Source organism: Rhamphochromis sp. 'chilingali' (genome assembly GCF_963969265.1).
Source record: "Rhamphochromis sp. 'chilingali' genome assembly, contig: SCAFFOLD_122, whole genome shotgun sequence".
NCBI lineage: Eukaryota > Metazoa > Chordata > Actinopteri > Cichliformes > Cichlidae > Rhamphochromis > Rhamphochromis sp. 'chilingali'.
Genome location: NW_027667105.1, coordinates 27,850 through 55,000, shown reverse-complemented (window position 1 = coordinate 55,000; position 27,151 = coordinate 27,850). Strand labels below are relative to the sequence as shown.

Below are 27,151 nucleotides of genomic sequence, written 5' to 3'. Positions count from 1 at the left end.
GGAGGCGTGCCAGGCAGCTCGTTTTACCTGTGAACTTGCGTACTTTCAGTTTATCAACAACAAAGGTATGCAAGTTCAAAATAGTAATGTCTCATTTAAACTTAATTCAGTTTTACACTGAACAGGAATCGGCTTTATATATAAAACAATTGCAAAAAAAAAAAATGTACCTATGGGCATTTGGGTTTTGTTTTTAAACTTTTGTTTTGAACTTATCCCTTTAAAATCTAATTAGAGAGGGCTGGCTACATTTGATGAATACATTTTGTGTTTAAATGATTCGCTTTGTGTTGGGCAATGTGGCAAAAAGCTGAGATGAGATCTAGTCTCATATCACCATATTGATATATTGTAATATTGCCCAACTCTCCCTCTGTGTTTTCTCAAATTATTTATATACACCCAGTAAAGCGTGTCTCTTTGTTCCTCCAGTGCTATGCTTCATGTGGAGATGCAAGGACTGTGGGACAACATTAACAAAAAGATCTGAATTGCTCAAACACTACAAACTGATTCATAGGCATTACGGACGAGGCCACTCATATCCATGCACTTATTTAAATTGTGCATGTAGGTTCAAGACTTGGAACGCCCTACTGAGCCATCTATCAAGAAATCACCCTGCCCAACAAGCAGTCTCCAAAGCTGCGTCCACATTCACTTGCCATATTTGTGGCCATAATCAACTCTCCACAGAAAGAGAATATTTTCAACATATCTATCAGCATCTTAAAAATAAGGAGACTGTAACATGTGTGTTCCAAAACTGTGAATATAAAACCAATGTCTATGAGAACTTCAAAAGTCATAAATACAGAAAACACTCTGGTACAGTGAACACATTTAAGCCTGGAATAAGTTCTGTTGATGAATCTTTTGCCAGTGTTGCCAGTGATATTTCAGATGTGGAAATTATAGAGAGTGATGTAAATTTAAATTCTGCTTTTGACAATGGGTATTCTGAAAACTTAGAGAAGGATATTGAGCTTAAAATTGCTTCAGTGCTCCTTAAGTTGGAACACATCTTTCTTGTGTCTAATGCAGCTGTAGATGAGCTTTTGCAGGAGTTAAACTATTTGATTGGTTCTGTTTCTGTGGCGATTACCCAAAAGACTATTAGCCAAGTATTACAAGACAACGGATGCCAATTTGACCAGTCAGTTGTTGAAAAGCTAGCCAGTGTACTCTGTGAGACAAACCCTGTAAAAAAAGCAATTGGAGATAAAGGTCCACTTTCCAGTCCTTGGAGACGAAAAGCATACTATAAGAGCCACTTTAAAGTAGTGGAACCAGTGGAATATATACTTGACCGAAAAAATAACAAGTCATTCCAATATATTTCAATTTTAAAGTCTTTGCAGCATATTCTTGACTGCCAGACAATCTTGGATCAGGCTGTTAATTTGAATACTGTAGATAATCAGCCTCAAAAAACTTATGTGCACTACAAAACTATCTTCGATGGTGACTTCTTCCATGAAAATGGACTGTTGTCCAAGCAGGAAAGCATTTCATTGATATTATACATTGATGAATTCGAAATATGTAATCCCCTTGGTACATCACGGAGGAAGCATAAAATTTGTGGATTGTACTGGGTTTTGGGTAATTTGCCACCAGGCTGTAATTCTGCTTTAACCTCAATCTATTTGGCTGCTTTAATCAAAAGTAATGATCTGAAGTGCTATGGGTATGAGAAAGTGTTAAAACCTGTAATTAATGATCTTGTAATTTTGGAACAGAGTGGGATATTTCTGTCAAAGTTGGGCAGAACAGTAAAAGGCACTGTTCAGTGTGTTGTTGCCGACAACCTTGGTGCACACAGTATTGCTGGATTCTTTGAAAATTTCTCAGGGACATACGTATGTAGATTTTGCACTGCAGAAACATCAGAGTTCCAGACTATTGAAGTCAGAAGTGAAGTCTTTACTTTAAGAACAAAAGACATTCATGCAGATCATTTACGAATTATCGAGGAAAACAAATGGCCCAGTTATTATGGTGTGAAATCAAAGTGTATTTTGTCAAAGCACCTCTCACATTTTGATGTTACCACTGGGTTTCCACCTGATGTTGTACATGATCTTTTTGAGGGAATTGTTCCTTTTGAACTTGCGCTTTGCCTCAATTTGTTAATCAAAAAAAAGTATTTCACATTATGTACATTGAATGAAGCAATATCATCTTTCAACTTTAAGTGGGCTGACAAAACAAATCGACCTAATCCTGTGGCTCTCAGTTTTGCATCCAAAAAAAGTGTAGGAGGGAATGCACACGAGAACTGGAGTCTTATCAGATTTTTGCCTTTGTTCGTTGGGCAGAGTGTACCCTGTGAGGAGCCTGCTTGGCACATCTTAACAGACTTGAAGGACATTGTTGATCTTGTTGTCAGTCCTGTTCATACTGAGGACTCCATTGCATATCTTGGTTTTAAGATCTCCGAGCACAGAATCAAGTTTCAAGAGGTTTTCCCAGATGTTAATCTTAAACCAAAGCACCACTACTTGGAACATTATCCATACTTGATCCGTAAGTTTGGGCCACTGGTTGCACTATGGACTATGCGATTCGAAGCAAAGCATAGTTTTTTTAAAAGAGTTGCAAGGAACATCAGATGCTTCAAAAATGTACTTCTTTCCCTTTCACAGAGACATCAGTATCAGATTGCATATCATTTGCATGCAATTAGCTTTGCCAAACCCCCACTGGAAGTAACAGATGTTTCCACTGTTCACATTGATGTTCTTAACAAGGACATCTCAAATGCACTGAGACAGAAGTCTCCAGATATGGACAATGTGTGCTTGGCTAAAAGTGTAGCATATAATGGAATAATCTACAAGTGTGGGATGATCTTGATCCACGGCTCACTGGGAGGACTGCCAGAGTTTGGTGAAATCATCCAAATGGTGATACTGCAGGACAAACTAATCTTCATTCTGAAAAAGCTTAGCGGATGGTATATGGAACACTACAGAGCTTATGATCTCAAAACATCACCAAGCAAAGAAGTGGAACTTGTTGAGCCACAAGAACTGCATGATACCTACCCACTGGCAGACTACAATATTAGAGGGATGCGTCTTGTCACCTTGAAAAGATATGTCCATGTTTAAATGGTGAGGCCTCAAAATATGATAAAGTATTTTCTTAAGTGGGAAAACAAAACCCAGACCCATACAATACTAATGTGTTCTCAGAACATATTTATTTTATACTGCAAGCCAAAGTGGTGTGATGATGTCATTGGCAATTCATCAGTTATGTCATTTTTTTTAATGCAGGTCGCTGGATTCCAGTCAGTGAATGCTAATCCTATGCTCTCCCCCCTTCTGCTTCTCTTCTCTTTTTCTTCTTTCCTTATTGTCTCCTATATTCTCCTCACCTCCTCTCCTTCTCTCTTCTCTTCAATGTCTCCCATATTCTCGCCATCTCTCTTCTCCTCCCTTCTCTTCGGTTTGCCTTCTCTCCTCGCTGCCTCAGCTGATCTCCACCTCTCCTCTTCATTTTCTCCTCCCCTTTCCTCCTCTCTTTGCCTTCTCTCTTTTCCTCTAGTTTGACATTAAATTCTCCTAATTGGAAATGTCAGTGGTTTACATGTTGATCCTCACTAACTGTGCTTGTGCTTTGTTCTCAGACCACCATGGCTGGTTCAACACCTGCAAGACTGAAGGTGATTTTAGGAGAGAACAACATTGAAAAGCTGACTCTTCCAAATGGCATCCCAGAGTCACTTGAAGACCTTCTCAGCACGATAAAGACTACCTTTGGGTTAAAAGGTAACTTCAGACTGCAATACATGGACCAAGACTTTGGCAACGACTTCTTTAATCTGAATTCTACCACCGAACTTCGGAATTTGGGGACAATCAAAGTGATCCACCAGCAAACAAATCCACCTTTGATCAGTGCCGATCAGTCCACTTCATCTCTGTCTCTTTCATTTGAGTCTGATGACGGTATTTCAGTGGCATCAAATGACACAATTATCCTCTCATCCCCTGAATCTATGTCATCTCGAACACAACAGTGGCCAGAAGACTTTGCAATTCCCCAATTTTCATATGACACAGAGCTACAGCTAGAGAGGGGGAATACTGAGTACCGTGTGAGCCAAAAAATGTTGACTTTAAGCGCCCGAATGCTGTCTGATATCCTGAAAAGAGTTGCAGAAGAAATTTACCGTTACAAGGCCTATCCAGAGGATGCACATTTCTGCGCAGCTGCAGAGGCCCTTATCAAAAAGCACCCATGTTTGAAAGAACCTGGATCATTCAATGGCTGCTACGGTTGGAAACAACGACTGAAGTACAAAATGGCAAACTACAGGACCCAGCTCAAATTACAGGGGTGTCCAGAGCTGTGTGTAAACTCACTGAAATCTAAAGCTACTACAGATGCTTTCCCTGCTAAAAAAGTGAAGAAGCCAAAACGTTCTGAAGCTAACTTTTATCCATCCTTTCCTACTGGTGAGACTCTGGACAGCATGGAAAAAGTGAGACTAGAACTTCTGACAGAGATCGGGATAAGGGACAATGAAAGGGTCATCGCAGACAAAATGGCTAACACGTTTGCCTACAGACGACATGAGGTGGTAAACCAAGAACCAAGCATTCAGGAACTGAAGGACAGATGGCCTGCACTCTTCACACAGAAAGAGGTAAGAATGGAACTGAAGTGATCGAAGTCTGTATGCTTCGGGATTTATTGCAGTTAACTTTCATGAATCGGTCATAACTTGATTTGGTTGAGATTTTATAACACTGAACTTAATGAAAGAATTTACATTTTGAATTCCCATATATGTTATACTTTTTGGGATATAGACATTTTGGCATACAATCAGTTTCAGCATTTTGTTCCATAATACAATATCTACTGTCATTTGTGTTTTGTTTTTAGATAAATACAGAGTTCCAGAGGCTCATGGCTGTTCCTCTTGAGTGGAAGTTCATGGCCCAGTTAGACATGCACTCAAGTCAGCTGATCAAAGTCATACGTGCCAAAGGAGGAGCAACACGCCAAAAGATTGCGAACATCTTGGACACATTGGACCAGGTAAATCTGTACCATCAAACAAGATGCTTCGTAACTAAGAGGGCTGTCAAAATATATCTGAATCCAAAAAAATATATATATATTTAACTGAATCTTTCATAAAGACAATATGGGCAGGCCAATGCTAATCATGGCTTTCATATGCATGAATGTTTTTAGCGACTCCACTGAACTCATCCCCTTTTCTTTCTGTAATGAATCTCTGGGCTTGTGAATTACTGTTTTTAAATAAAGTACATGTAAGTTAAGCAATAAGAGTAAGGATGTCTGTCTTATGAAATTTAGAGTTTAAAATTACTCAACATTTGTTGTTCTAGACTGTGGACATTAATCATCGGAGGGAATGTGTGCTGAAAGCCCTCACCATCTTCCTGGGAGAAGATGCAGATGGCCTGATCAAGGAATACCTTGTAAGTTTCAACAGTTTGTCAGCACATCTTGTCAAAGGGACACAAAAAAGTTAACTGTTAGAACAAACGTAACACGTGAACCCTAGTTGGATTGCTGACATGTATTTATTATCATGACCATATTGGACATTATGTAATTCCCAGCAACAACACATTACATATCGGATTGACTTTGTTTTAAGTAAGACGGGCTTACTTGATTATTTAAGTTCAAAGGAATAGTTTGACATGTTGGGAAATCTTATCTTTCTTGCTTACAATTTGATTAGAGTCAGATTGATACACCTCTCTCTGCTGTTTCTGGTGTGTGATGACACCCAGCCAAGAAATAGCCCAGCACATAACACATATTGGTACATCACCCAAACACTTAATCACAGTAAGAAGTGAGGCTAATGATGATTTGTGTTTGTGTCTTGTACCCCTCTGTAGGACTGTGGAGCAGATGATGTTCAGAGGGACCTGGAGGAGGTCACCATGGCAGTGTATGTGATTCGGAAGGAGGGGGAGGGACTGCAGGAGCCACCTGAAGACATTGGCATTGTCATTGAGGGTGTGGAAGTGTTGCATGAACTAACTTCAGTTGCCTCAGCTTGTGCCCTGCTTCTAGGTTTGATCTATGCACTCAACCTAGCTTATCCAAAACCCTTTCGCTTCACTTTTGAAGTGCTCCAAAAAATCTTCATGCAGCTTGATCAGCACAAGATGTCCCCCAAAGTCCAAAATCTGTATATCAAACTTCAAAGCTCCCAGTAATGGCACAGAACAATGACCAACAAATGGCCCTGTGCCATAATGCGAAGGAACAACTGTGTTTGGACATATAGCATGTAAAATATGTAGTCTCTTTTGGATGTTGGGCCTTTTTTATGCTCCAAGAGACCTCAAACCCCAATTTAATGTGCTTTTATGGTATTTTTATTTATTTTTTAATTTTTTTTCAGACATATTTGCCTTCGTTTCAAGGGAAAGGTTGCATTTCAGGTTTGATGTGCTCAGTTATACAACAAACTGTTGTGACATTCTAAAACTCTAGAGGAGTGTTTATATTTTTTCATCCCCATTGGTCAGCTACACTGTTCAGATATTTATTCATTGGCTATAGCTGAAGAGAAGTTTCTGTATACTCTTGGGGCACTTTTTCATAGTTGACACTGTATGTGTTAAGATTGATATTTGTGTAATACTGTGTTGCACTTTACACTTTGTTGACAACTTTGTGGTCCTACTAAGCATTACTTGCATTTTGTGCATATGTGTTTCAAAAAGGACAAATGTGTAATGTATTTGACCAAAAGCTGTGTTGGTTGCCATAAAGGTAATACTTTATTACATTTATACAATAAAGCATTTAAAAAAAAAAAAACATTGGATTTTGAATTTTTGAAAAATATTTTCAGGCAACTTAAAATTTTGATTTAAGCTTTATTATACAAACTAAAATTTCATTTTAGAGTCACTACAAAAAGTAATTTACACTAAACCACATTATTAGGTTAGCAAAGAGCAATATTTTACTTTTGGGTTATGCAAATTATTGGGTTGGAAAAACTGAAAACTTTAAGTTGAAATGTCTTAATTTTAAGTTGGATTAATGCAAAATGTTTATTTGACAGCAATTAATTTATTAAGTACATGTAACTTAAATCAGTTGTGTTAATTTAATGTATTAACTTAATTTCAAAGAACTTAATTAAATTTGGTGTTACCAATTGAAATAATTCAATTAAGTTGGTTCAACTATTTTCTTTTTTCAGTGTAATGTTATGTTGTCGTTTCTGCCTGCGTTCAGTCAGCTAGCCATTCAGTCAGTCAGTCCTTCAGTCAGTCAGTCGTCCAGCCAGCCAGCCCTATCCGACTTCTGTTCTGTTTGTTCACTTGTTGGCAATAAACACCAGCCTTCACCTACCTACCTGTGAGTCCAGTGTTTGGGTCCTCCTTCTCTCATCCACGACACTAATCCTGACCATCTTACTATGCACGCATCAGTTACTAAATGTGTAACTTTATTCATTTTAAATTTTCTAATTATATTCTTTAAAATTATTATTATTATTATTATTATTATTATGATTATTATTATTATTGTCTTTATTTTCAGTTGATGTGTGTTTATTCAGTTTATCCAAAATCACTCTATGTTTGAAAGCCATGCTGGCAGAAACCAACAGACACATCTAGAGAGCCACCATAGACAAAACAGCAGATTGCACATGCTCTTATACAAAACATGAAGTTGCCAAACAAAAATGGAAATTCTCAAGAACAACTGACCAATATTGTCATTTTTGCTAATCTACCATAGATATTTATAGCACAAAAATCTCTTTTGGTTCTAAGGTGATGTAACAAAACTTCTGCACTTACTGAAATATGTAAGGCAGAGAGCATAAGTCACTCATTTAACAGGGACAATGGAAGACCACTACCATACCATACCATACCATACCATACCAACTTTATTTCTAAAGCACTTTAACATAAAACCAGAGTTTCACAAAGTGCTGTACATGTTAATAGCATACATTGAGGCCTGGTAGCATACGTAGCATACCAGGCCTCAATGCTTCCTAGTGACAGCTGCAGAGCACTTTATTTTCCCCACATGGACCCATAGAATATTAAAATTGTTTTAGTAAGCAACATTTCACATGAAAAAATCAGTTGTTATTGCTTAATAGCCCCATAGGATTTGCATACAGGCCAGGTTGGAGGTGAATGCTACGTAGAAGTAAAATATCTTTTCACAGAAAAACGCATGAAGTATAGTGAAAAGTTTGGGTTTACTAATTTGTTTTTAATTATTGATATCTTAAAATTAATTGTACTTTTGTTGCAGAAGCTGCTTTATGTACTTTACATTCTGCAACGTGAACAACAACATTTGAAAGCAAATTAGACATGACTGTTTTTATGAGCAACTGCTATGCAGTAATGATGCCCCCTTTAAGGCATGTATTAGCAGCTGGCCTTAATTTGTTTAACTATTACTTGGAATTTGGCCATTAAATATCTTTTAATTATTTACATAATTTTTCTTGTTAAATGTCTGCTTCTTAAATCTGAGGTAATATACTAACTATAAAGTATTATTAGATTTCTGTGTGGAAAGGGTTAGTGAACTGTCTTCCACAGTCAGAGGCCACAGGATCATAACTGCACCAAATGCATGATTCAGATGTGATGTGCAAATCTGATGCTTTGTCTGAAAAGGGTTGTGTCTATTGTGATGGAAATTTCTTTTACCTAGTGTATTGATCATGTGTTCTGATAATGGTACGTATGAGGTATTAGTTAGAAATAGCATCATATATGTGTTTTATAGAATAGAATAGAATAGAATATAATTCAACTTTATTGTCATTGCACATGCACAGGTACAGGGCAACAAAATGCAGTTTGCATCCATCCAGAAGTGCTTTAGTGATATAGATATATTACAATATATATTAGCAATAATATAGATATGCTTTATTCCACACAGTTAGGTATTGTAGGTTAGATGTAGACTGGGACACCCAGGCCCTATTAGACGGTAGAGACATTAGCCAGATAATGAGACCCCTCTCTGACCTCTGGGAGTCATTGGGCCTCCAGGGGGAGGCCTTCGAAGGAATGCCTTATGAGCTGTACTCTGTTAAGTGAAAAACAAAGTTGTAAATCTCTTTCTGTGGGGGGAGGGTTCAAGGATGAGTTGAAGGTATAGACCCCCAGGTGATATGTGGCAATGTGTAAGTGCTCAATAGGTGTCTGCACTTTATTAAACAAAATTCCACAACACTATCTATACATCTATACATCAATCCAAGCATCTATCTTTATTTATAAAGCACTTAAACAACTGACAGTACTTTCAACAGTACTTTTTTGTTTTATTTTGTTTACTGGTTTGCGTGCACTTTTTATTTAAGATTTTTCTGGAAAAAAAACAATTGATAACTGTAAACCACGACAGCAGACCTGGTGACATTTTCATGTTTCGCAGCATAATTTATTTTTACAATAATCACAAAGTTTCTGTAACGTCTGCAGCTCTTCCACTGCCGTCCGTACACATCACCAGCAACAACAACAACAACAACAACAACAACACAAGCAGAGCACAGGGGCCTGTTCTTCGTACCGCGCTAAGTGAGTTAGCTGGATGAGATTGTTGACGATTTCGCGTGATCCTGGATCGTTCGGTTCCCCGAAGCCCATCCGGGACTTGCTGTCATAGCAACAGAGCCGTAAGCGTAAACCTGCTGGGGAGCAGGTTTACTTTATGTAAACAGGATTAGATCGCGGCCACGCAGGTATGTCCGCGTCATTCATACGAAAGCAACAGCGATATTCCACCACTGTTTCACCATAAATAAATAACATCAATGTAACTAAAGATAATGCAGCACTTGATCCTTTTATTGATTTCACACAGATACATACAGGTCATTCCCTAAAAAAGGGAAATGTACTATTAACATTCTATTACATGTATGTGATTATTACAGATGTAATTCATATTTCAGAGTAGTAATTGTAAATTACTTCGTGTAATCAAGATGAGAGACCACGGCTATAAAAGCGAAGGTGGATTTGGGAAGCCTGTCGCAGCCATGTCCTGTCCGTATACGCGAGCCACCCATTGCGGAAGGTGCAAGATTGATAAGGAGAGTCCTCAGAATTCAGCGTATATTGCGGGACAGACAGGATCCTTTAGCTCAGCGCGACAGTGTGCTCATAGAGAGATATCGATTTTCCCGTGAGGGTATTATTCACTTAACCAACTTGTTGACGAGGGGGTGCAGGACCACCACCTGTCTTTTTTTTTGCTCTGCCCTTTTCTTGGTTGCTGTTATGAACAAACAAACAGAGTATTCCAGGGTCTCTTTCCAAGAGACGACAAGCAATATAAGTGATAAATATTACCATTCTGTAGAATATTCTTATATTTCACTTTTACTTGTTCCCATGTTCTAGTGGGTCCTGTTGTGGCTCTAATGTGAAAGGGGATATAATATAACATATTATAATATAATATAATGTAATATAATATTGGATAATATGGTGTGATATGATAAATCTACCCTACCGCCTACTGGTGTTGGCCAGAGGGGCCGATGGCGCAATATGGCAGCCTGGCTTCTGTCAGTCTGCCCCAGGGCAGCTGTGGCTACAACCGTAGCTGCCTCCACCAGTGTGTGAATGTGAGAGTGAATGAATAGTGGCATTGTAAAGCGCTTTGGGTGCCTTGAAAAGCGCTATATAAATCCACTCCATTATTATTGTTATTATTGAATTACTTACGAGTTTGATTTGTCAGCAACTTTCTGCCAGCCCTCTCTCCTTGCTTTTGCAGCCTTTGCAGTGTTCCCTTGCGTTTTAATTAAACTCTGAAACTCCTGAAATCCCTCACTCAAGAGTTCTTGCTCTGCTGCCGAAAAATACTGAGCGCGCTCCTTCGACATTTTCGCCGACCAATCAGAGGGTTGCCGATCAATGTTTCTACTATCGATGCGTAGCCCCTGTTGGGCCACCCAGTGATCTCACATTACTTCATCCAGCTATACTAATCGTCAACAACAGGTGTGTTCGGGGAACCGGAATAGCGAGCTCAGAGTTAGCGCGATGATTTGGTCTTGGATGTTTCATTTGATCTTGGATGTAGTAAGCGACGTACGAAGCACAGGGCCCTGGTTTTAAGCTGGTGAGGCGTGATTGTAGATGCCGTGTAGGTGAGTCCATCTGCAGCACTTTAATTATAAACCTTGCCCTAATTATGTCCTGGGTTTGAACCATTTAATAATAAAAAAGGAAACATCCCAAAAAACACTTAAGGTCATGAAAATGAATTGAGATTTAGCAATTCAATGGCACATACACCTTATGTATTGAAAAGTATCGATATCGGAATCGGCGATACTGGCCCGTATTTACTTGATATCAGATTGATACCAAAATATGCAGTATCAAGCACCACTAGCAAAGATTACAAATTGCCCCATGGGCTGACATTGCTTCATTTTTTATACTTTTATCGCCAAGAAAGAAGAAACAGTAGAAAACACACACCGAAGACAGTAGAAAATACAAAAAGAGCAGACAAAACAAACAAACAAAAACCCTCCCTCCCTTCCCTTATCCCTTATAACCTGGGGTACAGTCTACATAGCAGCTGTCATTTGTCCATAGTTTCCAGTGAGTGGCCTCCAGATTTGATGAAGGTCCTCCAGTTTGTCAATAATAATGTAACGGCTCCTTTCCAGATGACAAGTATCTGTCAGTACTGAAATCCAGACTTTTAAAGAGGGCACTTTTTTTCCCTTCCATAGCAGGAGAATCAGTCTCACACATTAGGCCATAGGACAGGAGTGAGGTCTGTGTGCTCTTAATTCTTCTTAGATCGTTCCGACAGTCCAGTAAGAATGAAAATAGGGTCAGGGTCTAACTGTACATCGAAAAGTTTGGGAAAAAAACCACTCAAGCCCAAAAACCTTGTAGCTTAGTACAAGTTACAAAACTATGAAGCAATCTGAGAAACATGGAAGACGTTATGTACCTTCATAGCGGGCGGCAGGGCCAGCCGGAGTGTCACCGGGTTCAGGACCTCCTGGATGGAAAAGGGGCCAGGAGACCGAGGGGCCACTTTCTTTGACTCAGTCCGAAGGTGGTGCTGGACAGAGGTGAACTGCCAACTCTCCCTCAGAGATAGAGAGGAGGGGGGGTTGATACCCCAGCGATGTCTCGAAGGGCGAGAGCCCGGTCGCTGATGAGGTGCTCATGTTGTGGGCGTACTCCACCCAGGCCAGTTGGTCGCTCCAGGCCGACTGGTTCGACGAAGCGACACAGTGCAGCATGGCTTCCATCTCTTGGTTTGCCCTTTCAGTTTGTCCATTAGTTTGAGGATGGAAACCGGAGGACAAGCCGACCTGAGCTCCCAGCTCCGAACAGAACTCTTTCCAGACTCACGAGGTGAACTGAGAGCCTCGGTCGGAAACTATGTCCTGGGGAATGCCGTGGAGCCGGAACACGTGCTGCGTCAGTAACTGGGCTGTCTCCAGGACTGAAGGGAGCTTGGGCAGAGCGATGAAGTGGGCAGCATTGGAAAACCGGTCAGAATGGTGGTGTTACCTGAAGAGGGAGGCAAGCCAGTGACGAAATCCAGGGCAATGTGTGACCACAGCCCTCTAGGAGTGGGCAACGGTCGCAGAAGGCCAGAGGCAGGTGAGTTGGAGGTCTTGTTGCACACACTGGGTAAGCTGCAACATACTCCTGGACATCGAGAATAAGAGAAGGCCAACAAAACAAACGTTGAAGGAACGAAATTGTACGATTTTTACCTGGGTGGCATGCAAACTTGGTGGTGTGTGCCGCTGCTGGAACATACAGTTTTCCCCTCGGGCCAGTTCCTGGGTCAGGTTCCAGTCGCTGGGCGTCCCTGACCACCTTCTCAACCTCCCATGTGAGCACGCTCAGAATGCAGGTAGGAGGCAGGACGGGTTTCTCCCTTTCGTCCTCATTGGTTTTGGGTGCAAATTGCCGTGACAATACGTCAGACTTGGTATTCCTAGAGCCGGGCCTGTAGGTTATGGAAATGTGGAAGCGTGTGAAAAACAAGGCCCATATGGCTTGGCGGGCGTTGAGGCTTTTGGCTGCCTGGAGGGTACGCCAGGTATTCATGGTCCGTCCACACCACGAAAGGCTGCTCACTGCCCTCCAACCAATGCTGCCATTCTACGAGGGCCAACTTGATGGCGAGCAACTCTCGATTGCCCACATCATAATTCCTCTCAGCCTGAGACAGCCTAAGGGAGAAGAAAGCACAGGGATGTAACTTGCCTTCGATTTGTTGGGAGAGGACCGCCCCACATCAGAGTCAGGTGGCGTCCACCTCCACGATAAAGGACCAGCTGAGGTCCGCCTGGACTAGGACCGGAGCGGAGGAGAACAGGTGCTTGAGCCAACCAGGACCCTCAGAAATCCTACCAGTGGCTGGACAAAGCTGGACTGAAAGACAGCATGGAAGCACTAATCATGGCAGCAAAGGAACAAGCACTAAGCACAAGATACATAGAGGCTGGGGTCTATCACACCAGGCAAGACCCCAGGTCGTTGAAATCTCCCAATTCTTTGAATCTTTGGGCTGAAGGAAGGACAATACTCGGTGTATTTATGCTCAATCAACAATCATGTATTTCCATACAATTCAACACAAAGAGCATTTAGAACCATCATGATGGGGAGACATGCCTGAAGAGGGTCACAGCAAGTCTCAAAATGGTGACGGGTTACACAGCCTTTTATAGCTCCTAGCGGCCCCCACCTAGTCGTAAAAGACCAAACATTAACATTCTTTCTCTCTTACGGCGCCTAAGTTATGACCTCGGCAGTTGTTTCTCTGCTTTCTGTAAGGTGGGGGTGTGGAATGTGGTCTGTCTATCTCCCCTGTCTTAGACACAGAGTCTCCTGCTTACAACCTTCTTTTTATGATTCAACAATAAAGCATTTTAAGAAAACAGTGTAATACATTCACAGCAGATCAAGGATACAGAGTGATGCACATTTATCTAATGAACTAATACGTGAATATGTTCTTTTAACTCAAAAGTATAATGAGAACTAAACTACATACAGATCACACACTCTATATTAAAGGGTATAATATGATCTACAGCAGTATTCTAATTCAACTACTTTGATTACATATATAAGGTAACATATGATAACAGAATAATCTAATAAGGTGCAGGCTGTGTAAAGATGCTCCAGAGACAATCCAGCACATAACAGCAGGGTGCAAGATGCTAGCAGGCAAGGCATACATGGAACGCCATAACCAAGTGGCCGGCATAGTGTACAGAAACATCTGTGCTGAGTATAACCTGGAAGTCCCGAGGTCAAAATGGGAGATGCCCCCAAGGTTGATGGAGAATGACCGAGCTAAGATCCTGTGGGACTTCCAGATACAGACGGACAAAATGGTGGTGGCTAACCAACCTGACATAATGGTGGTAAACAAACATGAGAAGACGGCCGTAGTGATCGATGTAGCCGTTCCCAGTGACAGCAACATCAGGAAGAAGGAACACGAGAAGCTGGAGAAATACCAAGGGCTCAGAGAAGAGCTGGAGAAGATGTGGAGGGTGAAGGTAACAGTGGTCCCAGTGGTGATCGGAGCACTAGGTACGGTGACTCCCAAGCTAGGCGAGTGGCTCACTTATGAAAAGAGCGTGCAGGGAGCAGAGATGTTGTGAGCACGAGCGACACGCTGAGAGCAGGTCTGCAGATGACTGTCAGCACATAGAGCAGAGATCTGAGCAAGAGCAAATGCCAACAACTGAGCGAGAGGGGCTGCTGTGCGTGTATACAGATAATAGGAAACACATTTCTTCCATGCAGCAATGAATTTTGTTCACTCAAATTAATCTTTTCTTCGCTCAAAATAATTTTCTCCTCAAATGCCTTTTTTTTTTTTTTAACATGCGCTCAGAACACAGGCACAAAAATAACACCATATCTGAAAGCGCACCCTGGGACACCAGAGCGGAAAATACAGGCAATGAAACAAGGAAAGGGACAAATATTGAAACCTGTTGCCAAGATAGTTGAAATAAAAGCACCAAACAGAAATATAAGATGTGTGTGTATCTGTTTTTTCACAGGTATTCTGTGTATATACAGTATTTTTCAAAAGTCTAGAGACATGCCTCATTTCTTTATTTTTTCCTAGGAAAATAGAAAATAGGCAAACTGCTTTACTGAGACATGCAAATACTACTTAGACAGTCACAGAATCAAAACACTGAATAAACCTACAAACTAAGGCAATGTTGTGCCTGCTGAGGGCTGAAAAACATTCAAGCAGCCAGCACCTTTCAGGAAAAAGACAGACACCATAGCAACAGGAGAAAGTTAGAGAAAAGTAGAGCTGGGAGCCATGGTGGCTGCAGAGTTTGTGTTGAGTCATTGGACTGGAAAAGATATACGTTAATTGGAAGTAAATCTGACAGCTCTGGGAGGAAGAAATGAGGCACAGGAAGGGGTGAGGTGTGGGAAGCAATACCATCAGCAGACACCTAGATGCAGGAAAGTATTAAGGAGTGAACTCTCAGATCTGAAAAGGGTATTTCAAACATCTTGTAGTCATTATGCATTTACTGTTTGCATTATAGTCCTTATTTTTCTCAAGTATGTAAGTAGAGGAAGAGGCAGAGATGCAACCAAGGTCTTCATTATTTCCAAGGAAGCTTTGTTTAAAAAAAAAAAAATTATTCAAATATAGTTATGAAATTTGTTTCCCTTAATGTCACAGAGAGCTGGTGAATCTAATACAAATATAAGAACAAATACACAAATACAAGAATGGGAATGCGTTCTGGTGTTTTTGAAGCTGACAGATTTCTCCCTCCCATCTGAAAGAGCACCCTGAGACATCAGAAGGAAAAAATATGGGCAATCAAAGAGGGAAAGGGACGAATATTGAAACCTGTTGCCAAGATAGTTGAAATAAAAGCATAGGGAAGTGAAACAGAAATATAAGATGTGTGTGTGTGTCTTATTTACAAAGGATTGGCTGAAGTGTTTTTTTTAATCTCACAAAACACAACACAACTGCCCAATCTCATATCTACGTTGGCATGATTTGGTTTCATCAAACTACTCTCAGGTGGGTAGCACTCATCGCTCTTTATCAAGCCAGACAAATATCCACTAAATAAAACAAAAATGACATGGATAATCCAGATGCATAGCTGGAGAGGAAATCAATGAAAAAGCTATTATCCAGCATGAATAATCCTGATCGCAATGACTACCCCTTGGGCACTGGAGCACTTTCTCTCTACAAACTGTTCTACTGTAACAAGGAAACATACAGGAAGTCTTTCATGTCTCATGTAATAACTCTCTACAGTACATCTGTCTAGCATATAATGATCTGTAGCTTTATTTTTGTAGCTGTAGCTTTACTTTGCAACTTTACTTTAAAAATGTTTCGTTCATGGTTTACCATATATGGGTAAGCTGAGCCCACGACACCAAGAAGGCTCAGTCACACAATGCTGTCATGCGACTATGATGGCTGTCAGTCACATTCCAATAAATACTTTTGGACACCCCTTTAAAGTAATATCTATCATTTTGGATCATTTTTCATGCTTCCGACAGATCAGTTCAGTTGGGCATTCAGTTAGAAAACTAAGCTGTAGGTAAAGTAGTCCCTAGAACAGAACTAACCTTCTTCATCAGGTTGTTGAGCCTTTTTAAGTGCTGCTATCCCAGCAGGTGATGGAAGAAGAGATTACACTGTCCACAACAGACTTACAGAAGATATGCAGAATCTTGCTGAAAACCTTGAAGGACCTAAGCTTCCTCAAGAGGTACAGTATGCTCTGTCCCTTCTCATAGATTGCTACTGAAATGTTTGAATGAGAAGTGACAAAACTGCCAGTTTATAGTAATTAGTAATCAAAAACAAAAAAATAAACTGATCTGCAATAGTTTGTATATTAGAGTGAATTATATATATTGAGCATCTGTGACCACGCCAACTCCTGTATCCATACCAGTTCCTCGGGTGGGATTGGCAGAGGTCCAGCCTGTTCCTGCACCTACATTGGTTCCCCGGGTGGGGACGGCTGGTGTTCGGCCAGTACCAGCACCTATACCTGTTCCCTGGAGAGAAGCAACCAAGCTTCAGCCTCAGTCACCCGTACAGCAGTTCCTTTTATCAGCTGGGGTTTCAGGAGAGCCTCACCAGCCACCACCTGTTTCTGCTGGGAGCTCTGGTAAGTCCATCCATCCACCAGCAGCTCCCACGCCACTGCCAGCTGCAGCTCCACCACCTGCACCTTCTGTCTGATAAAACTTACCGGGATGTTTGGAAGCTGATCAAAACAATTGAGGTGTCCAGCTATGCATATGATAATGGAAGGTGTTAATTTTCCTCTTGTCAAGAGCTCTGTGCAGGTAGGAATGGTGGACCCAATGTGCAGACACTCAGAGGCAACAACATGAACTTAAAACAGCTTTAATGCTGAACTCTGATGTAACAAAACTGAGAACACACACACACACACACACACACACACACACACACACACACACACACACACACACACACACACACACACACACACAGCATAGGATGAGGGTAGACCACGGCACAGACAAAGGAAAACACAGGGCTTAAATACACAGAGGGATCAATCAGGGAATGGGAGAAAGGAGGGAAACACCGCTGGGACAAATCAGGGCTAACGAGACCAGGGAAGAAAAAGCAGATACATTAACATGAGACACAGACTTTCAAAGTAAAACAATTCAATTCAATTTTATTTATATAGCGCCAAATCACAACAAAAGTCACCTCAAGGCGCTTTATATTGTACAGTAGATACAGAGAAAAACCCAACAATCATATGACCCCCTATGAGCAAGCACTTGGGCGACAGTGGGAAGGATAAACTCCCTTTTAACAGGAAGAACCAGACTCACGGAGGGGCGGCCATCTGCTGCAACCGCTTGGGGTGAGAGAAGGAAGACAGGATAAAGACATGCTGTGGAAGAGAGACAGAGATTAATAACAGGTATGATTCAATGCAGAGAGGTCTGTTAACACATAGTGAGTGAGAAAGGTGACTGGAAAGGAAAAACTCAATGCATCATGGGAATCCCCGGCAGCCTACGTCTATTGCAGCATAACTAAGGGAGGATTCAGGGTCACCTGGTCCAGCCCTAACTATATGCTTTAGCAAAAAGGAAAGTTTGAAGCCTAATCTTGAAAGTAGAGATAGTGTCTGTCTCCTGAATCCAAACTGGAAGCTGGTTCCACAGAAGAGGGGCCTGAAAACTGAAGGCTCTGCCTCCCATTCTACTTTTAAATACTCTAGGAACAACAAGTAGGCCTGCAGAGCGAGCGCGAAGTGCTCTAATAGGGTGATATGGTACTACAAGGTCATTAAGATAAGATGGGGCCTGATTATTTAAGACCTTGTATGTGAGGAGCAGGATTTTGAATTCTGGATTTAACAGGAAGCCAATGAAGGGAAGCCAAAACAGGAGAAATCTGCTCTCTCTTTCTAGTCCCTGTCAGGACTCTTGCTGCAGCATTTTGGATCAGCTGAAGGCTTTTCAGGGAGTTTTTAGGACTTCCTGATAATAATGAATTGCAGTCGTCCAGCCTGGAAGTAATAAATGCATGAACTAGTTTTTCAGCGTCACTCTGAGACAGGATATTTCTAACTTTAGAGATGTTGCACAAATGGAAGAACGCAGTCTTACATATTTGTTTAATATGTGCGTTGAAGGACATGTCCTGGTCAAAAATGACTCCAAGGTTCCTCACAGCGTTACTGGAGGCCGAGGTAATGCCATCCAGAGGAAGAATCTGGTTAGATACCATATTTCTAGGCTTTTCAGGGCCGAGTACAATAACCTCAGTTTTATCTGAATTAAGAAGCAGAAAGTTAGGTAAGCGACCCATGTTGTAGGTGACGTCAGACGCCGGAGAATTGGCGGAAAAAAAGCAAATGGTAGCATAGAGTTTAACAAAGGTTTTTCAAGCTTCAGTATTACCAAATATACTAATCAATTATTATATAACTAACAACATCTGTTTTATCATCTCTAACACCCTGGAGGACAACGGGGAGAGTTTAGACGCTCTCCAAGATTACATCGACCGCTGTTTTCAAGATTTAGTAATGAAGAAGGCCCAGAGTGCATCCTCCCCGGCCAAAATTGAGACGCCGTCATCGAAGAGATGTCGCCCGGCAGTCTCCCCCGGTACAACATCGCCTGCCAGCAAAGACATCGCAGACATCCTGGAGTCAATCGACAAGCGATTGTCCAGTTTCGATGCGAGGCTGTCCCTGGTGGAGATTTTACACCGGGAATTTAAATCTCTGAGAGAATCGCGGAGGCAACGGTGAAAAGCTTCATCAAAATCCACCTTAAGCTGCCGGAGGACACCGTAAAGAACATCGACTTCGATAGAGTACATCGCTTGGGGGGCGTGAGGTCGCGGACCGGGAGACCACGGCCTATTGTGGCCAAATTCGGTCAATTCAAACAGAAGGAACATTTGAAGAGTCGCGGCAGAGAGCTGAAAGGAACGGACTTCAGCGTGAACGACCAGTTCCCCAAAGAGATCCTGGAACGACGCAAGGTCCTGTTCCCAGTTCGACGTAGCTTCATCCAGAAAGGCTCCCATGCTGTCATCGCCGTGGACCGGCTCTACGTGGACGGACAGCTCTACCGCGACCCTGGCACCACACCGTGGTTATATTGACTGCACTCCAGATAAGAACCCGCTACACTCTTTTCTTATTCATTCACACTTTCTCCTTTAACATGGGTTTAACCTAGTAATGTCAATATGATGTCATAGCAGATATAACACCGTCACCCTCCGTCATTACTTTAATTGGAATGTTTCCGTTTCGTTTCTTTTTTTTTGTTGTCGCTCACAGTTCATGTGGTTTCTTTCTTTCTCTTGTCTTTCACTGCTGTGATCACCCACTTCCCCACTCACCTACAAACAACACCCTCTATTTCTCCATATTTTCACACCACGATCACGCAAACACATCCGCTCAACGGCAGCATATTCACAACAGCCTCACAGCACGCACAGACTTGCAGGACACATAACACAAGCCACGCTTGTTCATATTAGTGAATATTCACACACATAGTCAGACTTATGGAGCCTCTCACCACACTTTTTTTCTCTCTCTCTCTTTCTATTTACAAACAAGGGATGTTTCCACATTCTCTCCACCTGTCTAAATGAAACACCCAGAGTACATCATTAGACATACACACACAATTATGGGCATGCTGAGGTTTGTCACATGGAATGTAAATGGAGCTGGCACCAGAGGAAAGAGGTTAAAGATATTTAACCAGCTTAAAAGACTACAGGCAGATGTTGTTTTATTACAAGAAACTCACAGACCTGTCACAGGTTTAAACAAACTTAAAACACCTGAGTTTCCTAACGTGTTTGCAGCCTGTTATAATTCTAGACAACGGGGAGTAGTGTGACCAGGAGATATTTTATTTTGTATTCTTATAATCAGTTATCATTGATTAATCATTTACCATTGTTGAATCTGTTGACAGAATAATCTTTGAATCACATCTATGTTACTTTGAGCAAATATTAATGCACACAGATGATCAGTACTTGGACACCGGCCTCTCTGCGTTCAGTTCTGCACGTACGCCGGCCTGTAACCACATGCACGCACTTATATAACACACGCACGTTTACACTCACACTTAGTAATAATAGGAGGGTCGTCTGAGGACAGTTTTTCTGATAGATACACTTTCACAAAATGCACAATGTAATACACACTTGTTTTTCTTTAAGAGTAGCAGTTGATGTCTATATTAGGACAAGGTTTTGAAGAGGAGGGCAATTGTTATCATTTCCAGTAAAGATCTAACTGTGATGTCATAATGGTAATATAAGGAGACGGGACTGTTCATTCGACGAAGGATTGTATTGCAAATTCTCTTTCCCACACTGACTGCGCAAAGTGTGTAATAAAGATCACTATTTTTTGACACCTAAAAGGACTGAGCTTGCTTTCTTCTCTTACCTGAATCGAACGAACCATAACAATTTTTGGTGCTCGAAACCCGGTTGGGGAGGAGTGGAACCCGCAGCTCGTCGTTGAGGTGACAAAGGGGCGAAGGCCAGCAGCTTATCTGAGTGACGCCAGGCGGAATAAGAAAGGTGAGTAGTGCCACCTGTTGATGTTTATCCAAAGGCGCTATATTGGAAGTTAAAACTAAATTTAATTAAACAATATTCACTCAGTATAGGCTTCTGGCGTTGGTCCATAGTGATCTTGAGTAATTGGTTTTAAAATAGGGCATATTAGTCTGACTAAATTCATTGCTGTTTATTTTGGGGGTGAATTTTGAGCTAAGAGGTTATATGTGTTCAAGACAATACGGTTTAAAGTGTTTAAAGAAGAGGTGGGTTGACTGGATGCCAGCCAGACGCTCGGTAGTGTAGCGAATTTGGTTTTTATTGAGTAGCAAAAACGCGGTTTTGGGCCTCAGATAACTAAACTGTGGGGGCAGAGTGCCCACAGTGAGGCTTTTAAAACAATTAAAGGTTTTTAGGACGGGGGGCGCAGGATCCCCTAAGAGCGCAGCTGCTCAGCGCCGTGGCGGCGACTCCTGATCGCGGACGCGTGGTTAGGCTATTTGCTCGGTTGGTTGCCGGGGAAGTTCGAGCATCCCAAACAAACCAAAGTGGGAGACGGAGACCACTTTTTTACTGCGCTAGATTGATTGACAGGGTCGCGGACCCGGCCGGGACCACTCAACGTCGTTGGCCTGTGAGCTTTAAGTAAAGCTGAAGGCGTGGGTTTGATACTAGCGCCAGAGGTGGAGCTCCTTCCCAGCTGCGGGAAACGGTTATAAATTAATTAGTATTTAGAAATTAGACCGCGGCCGGCGAGGGCGTTCCCGACGCGTGTAATTGACCAGCAAGGCGCGGCCTGGGCTATAGATGCTTTTAAATTGGTCTAAAAATTAGAAATACCGGTATAGAAATAAGAAGTGAAATAAAGAAGATAGCTGTTCTGGCATATGGTGTTTTCTTATGTCTATGCGGGCCCGGGTGTAAATAGAAGATAAATTACGTGGGTGTGTTAATAAAGTGTAAATAAGTTCTATAAACTGTCATCCTGTTAAATCTGAAACTCCTGCTAAACTTCCTCTCTACAAACTCTTTTCTCTTCTCTCCCTCTTTCTCTCAGATGGGATTCTGTGTGTGTATGTGTGCTGGAGAAAAAAAAAAAGGAAAAGGGTCTCTCTCTCTGTCTCTGTGAGAGAGAACAAAGGTGGGGGCCGAGTGAGCCCGCTGGGCCGAGCGGGTCCGCGGGAGCGAGCGTGTATGCTGCATGGGGGAGAAGAATGAGGTAGAAGGGAGTGAGAAAGAGCGAGTGAAAAGAGTAACCGAGTGTTTGGGGATTTTTTATTATTTCAGAGGCTGTGTGTAAGAGTTTTGACTATATTGATTAAATTCTGTGGTTTTGGAGTTGGTGACTTTAGCTGTGAGAGTTGTGAAAAGAGCAGGTTTTTCTTTTGTTGTGATGTTAAGTATAAATTGAATAGACTGTGATTAATTGGTGATTTTCTGCCTATTGTGCTGCGTGGAAGACACAGAAGTGTAGACATGTTTGTGGTTTATCTTTGTTTGACGTTTTATATAGAAGGGAGTTGGTTGATTCAGGGTGATTTCTCCCGTTTGAGGGAGGAGTTGGATTATTGTTATGTTAAAGCTTTGCTGTAGGTGTACAAGTGTGAATTTTTGCTGGCTTCGCATGTTTAAATTGATGCATAGGAGTTTGTGAGGGGGAAATTGTCTCCAAGAGGGGGAGCAATGATAGGGGAGGTCACCTTCTTCCCCTGCTGGACACAAGAGAAAACATGATTTGGAGTGTTGTGGAGGAAAATGATTAGTAACAACATCAAGCAGTTTTTGTGTTTGCAGTCAAGAACATATGAAATTTTTACTTGTGGGGTTTAAAGTTAGTAAAGAGTTAAATCAACCCTCCTCAAGAGTTCAATAATTTAGGCAGTTATGTTTATACAAATACTAAATGTATGTTTAGTGTCTTCATACAGGTGGTTTTTTCTTAACCTGGAAACCTGAGTACAGCAGCAGGAGACAAGCCAAGCTTTGGCTCAAAAGTTCACGGCTGGACACCAGAGTTGTCCCCACCCCACCCGAAAAAAAGAGAGAATGAAGTTTTAGGCAAGTTTTTCTCGCTGAACTGCTCCTGGTGCTGTGTCCCTGAATCTCACCAGTGTTAACCTCTGTCGGAAGACATGGAAAAAAGGAAAAGATGTTCCTGGTAAATGATTGGGACAAATAAAACCACACACAACCAGAGAAAGGTATGAGAAGTGTGTGGAACAGACACATGTGTGTGTTAGAGAAATGCCTCGTTTGAGAAAAAGTTAAATTAACCCACATACAGACGCACCCATACATGCAATGAAGAAACAGCTTACATACATGTGCACGTACAAGCAAGGTTAAAGTAGCGACACTTAACATACACCTGTTTTTAAATGATATAGTTTATCCACTACTGACAAATAAACTCTCTGGGTTGCAGGACAACAACTTAACTTCAAAAGAAAAGACACTGGTCTGACCATCCAGTGAGGACACGACAAATTTAGTGGTTAAAAGTGTTAAATTGTGATATGTTTTTGTTGATTGCTTAAGACAAATGATTACAGAAGGACAGAAAATTCCTTTTTAGGTTTTTAGGCATGATTTTAAGAATTTGAACACGTACCTGTGTTGTCCTGCCAACTATATTAATTTCTGTGTGGATAACACCGTACCTACCAGGACTGTACGGTGTTTCTCCAACAACAAACCTTGGATTACCCCAGAAATTAAAGCTGTCCTCAAGCAGAAGAGGAGGGCCTTCAAATCCAAAGACAAAGAGGAGTTGAAAAGGGTGCAGAGAGAGTTGAGGGGACTGATAAGGAATGGGAAGGACAGCTACAGGCAGAAGATGGAGAACCAGCTTCAGCAAAACAACGTTGGTGAAGTCTGGAGAGGCCTCAGAACCATCTCAGGCCACAAACAGCAGAACTCTCTGCCTGGGAGGGATGTGAGGTGGGCAAATGAACTGAATCATTTCTTCAACAGATTTGATTCAACCATGAGACAGTCTACAACATCGGCTGCAGACTCACCCACCCCCACTGCTGCTGTTCCACCTCTGACACCTCAGACACTTCACACCTCCTCTATTCACCCTGCTCACTCCTCCCCACCCCCAACAACAGCATCCAATACACACTCAACACAAGGCTCCAGCCTGTCTCTCTCAACCACCCAGGTTAGGAGGGAACTGAGGAGGATTAATGGCAAGAAGGCAGCGGGTCCAGATGGCATCAGCTCGAGGGTCGTCAGGTCCTGCGCGGACCAACTGTGTGGGGTGATGGAGCACCTCTTCAACCTGAGCCTGAGGTTGGGAAGAGTCCCACAGCTCTGGAAAACCTCCTGTGTTGTACCAGTGCCAAAGACTTCACGCCCCAAGGACCTCAACAGCTACAGGCCGGTGGCTCTGACATCCCACCTGATGAAGACCCTGGAGCGGTTGGTCCTGGCTCAGCTTCGGCGCCTAACAAGCTCATCACTGGACCCACTTCAGTTTGCCTACCAGCCTGGCATTGGAGCGGATGATGCCGTCATTCACCTCCTACATCGTTCCCTCGCTCACCTGGAGACCGCTGGAAGCACTGTGAGAATCATGTTCTTTGATTTCTCCAGTGCCTTCAACACTATTCTTCCCTCGGTTCTGAAGGACAAGCTGGAGAACTCTGGAGTGGACCATCACCTCACTACCTGGATTTTGAACTACCTCACCGACCGACCACAGTATGTGAGGACTCAGGGCTGTGTGTCGGACAGGGTCGTCTGCAGTACGGGGGCCCCACAGGGAACGGTTCTGGCTCCGTTCCTCTTCACCATCTACACTGCAGACTTCTCCCACAATTCCACCCAGTGCTTCCTGCAGAAGTTCTCTGATGACTCTGCAATAGTCGGCCTCATCACTGATGGGGACGACAAGGAGTACAGAGGACTGACTCAAGACTTTGTGGACTGGTGCCAGCTGAACTACCTCCAGATCAACGCCAGTAAAACCAAGGAGCTGGTGGTAGACTTCCGCAGGCACAAGCATTCTCCACTGCAACCACTGAACATCCAGGGTATGGACATTGAGGCTGTGGACAGCTACAGGTACCTTGGTGTTCATCTGAACAACAGACTGGACTGGACTCATAACTCAGACGCCCTCTACAGGAAAGGGCAGAGCAGGTTGTACCTGCTGCGGAGACTCAGGTCGTTTGGGGTGGAGGGCCCACTCCTGAAGACCTTCTATGACTCTGTGGTGGCTTCTGCTATCTTTTATGGTGTGGTCTGCTGGGGCGGCAGCATCTCTGCTGGGGACAGGAAGAGACTGAACAGGGTGATCCGAAGGGCCAGCTCTGTTCTAGGATGCCCTCTGGACCCAGTGGAAGTGGTGAGTGACAGGAGAATGGCGGCTAAGCTGTCATCCCTGTTGGACAACGTCTCCCACCCCATGCAGCAGACTGTGACAGCACTGAGCAGCTCCTTCAGTGGGAGACTGCGGCACCCACGGTGTGGGACGGAGAGATTTCGCAGGTCTTTCCTCCCCACTGCTGTCAGACTCCACAACAAAGACTTTAACTGAACAAAAACACACATCCACACATGTGCAATAACACTAAGTGCAATAATCTTTTCTGGCATCGTTGTATTTTTACTCAGTTGTATATAGCATTCGTATTCTATTTTTATCTTATTGTATATTTTTATTCTATTTTATTCTACTGTATATAGTATATTATTTTATTCTATTCTGTACAGCTGTGTACTGTATTTATTCTTATTGTATTCTAATTTTTGCGTCATAACTTTTGCACTGTCCACTTCCTGCTGTGACAAAACAAATTTCCCACGTGTGGGACTAATAAAGGTTATCTTATCTTATCTTATCTTATGAGTTGATTATATGGTGAGAAAAAACAAAAAGGGGGGAGAGGAGGCCCCGTTGTTTCTCCCCTCTCTGGGTAACACGGCCAACACAACATCATTTTCCTGTTCGCCTGTGGTTGTTTTGTTTTTGTTTTTTCTGAAAGCCGAAGCTGACCTGGACTCCTACCCTCCCCTCTACCATCGTTGCCCTCTCCGCTACCATCTTTGACCCTTTGACCCCTGAAGGCCACAGCAGCTGGACTCATAACAACAACTTGAGGATGTCAACAGTGCTGCAGAAAGCAATCTCATGCAGCGGAGATGGAGAACGCTAAAGCTTCAGCTGACAGAGCTGTGACGAGACGCGCATTAAGCCCGGAGGAAAAGGGACGGTGAGCAAAAGAATGCTGACCTCTGAGAAGAGCCGAACAGCAGAGCTGCAGAAGGCCGTGGAGCAAAGTAAGGACAACATAAATAGACTCCGATCTGACGTGGAAGGAAAAGACTCTGAGGTTTTTGCCCTCAGTAAGAGCTCAAGGCATCAGAACAGAAATTGAGCATGGCTCCGGAGGAGCTGGCTGGTAATCGAACTCATAAGTCAGACTTGTAGTTTGACGTAAAGGACTTGAAATCAGGCGGAAGCTTGCTGGAGCAGGAGGTCGTCAGACCTGACGCAAAGCTCCAACAGCAGGAGCAAACCCTGAAAGAGCTACAGAAGCAAAAGGGTCAAGTTACAAGGAGAAGATGCAGGCAGCTGCAACAACAGATGCAAATAGACCCAAAGAGGAGGGCGGGACCCCAGGGCATGCTTCAGGCCGCTGGTTTACCTAAACAACAGAACAGGAAGGTGATGAACACAAACATACACCAACACACAAACACACACTTCTGCATGCGCCGACTTAGAATGAAGAGAAACACACACATGAACACTTATGCACTCGTTGAGGGAGTGAAAACTGATACATACCCATGCACCAAAATCAAAATGTTGATTCAATTCACTAAGAAGTGACACACAATGCTCCAGCTGCTGCAATGAAGAATGCTTTACTGACAAAGGCTCAATGCTGCACACAACAAATTCAAATACAGAATCTGCTACAATAATAAGCCCAGAGGGCATTTATGTGGTCTGGGGAGCAGA

The 27,151-nt window shown here is 42.5% G+C and overlaps 2 protein-coding genes across 2 annotated transcripts; both read left to right on the top strand.

The window, feature by feature from the left end:
• Positions 1-883: 883 nt before the first annotated feature.
• Positions 884-3,908, top strand: LOC308391439 (uncharacterized protein; the record flags this gene model as incomplete). Its single annotated transcript, XM_080908004.1, has 3 exons — positions 884-2,529; positions 2,649-3,119; positions 3,638-3,908. Coding segments are annotated over 2 exons (1,687 nt in total), but the record flags the coding sequence as incomplete, so codon positions are not given.
• Positions 3,909-4,022: 114 nt separating this feature from the next.
• LOC308391440 (uncharacterized protein) lies at positions 4,023-6,795 on the top strand. Its single transcript, XM_080908005.1, has 4 exons — positions 4,023-4,660; positions 4,903-5,058; positions 5,376-5,468; positions 5,901-6,795. The coding sequence occupies exons 1-4, from the start codon at positions 4,121-4,123 to the stop codon at positions 6,222-6,224; spliced, it is 1,113 nt and encodes a 370-aa protein (XP_080764131.1). The 5' UTR covers positions 4,023-4,120; the 3' UTR covers positions 6,225-6,795.
• Positions 6,796-27,151: the final 20,356 nt, after the last annotated feature.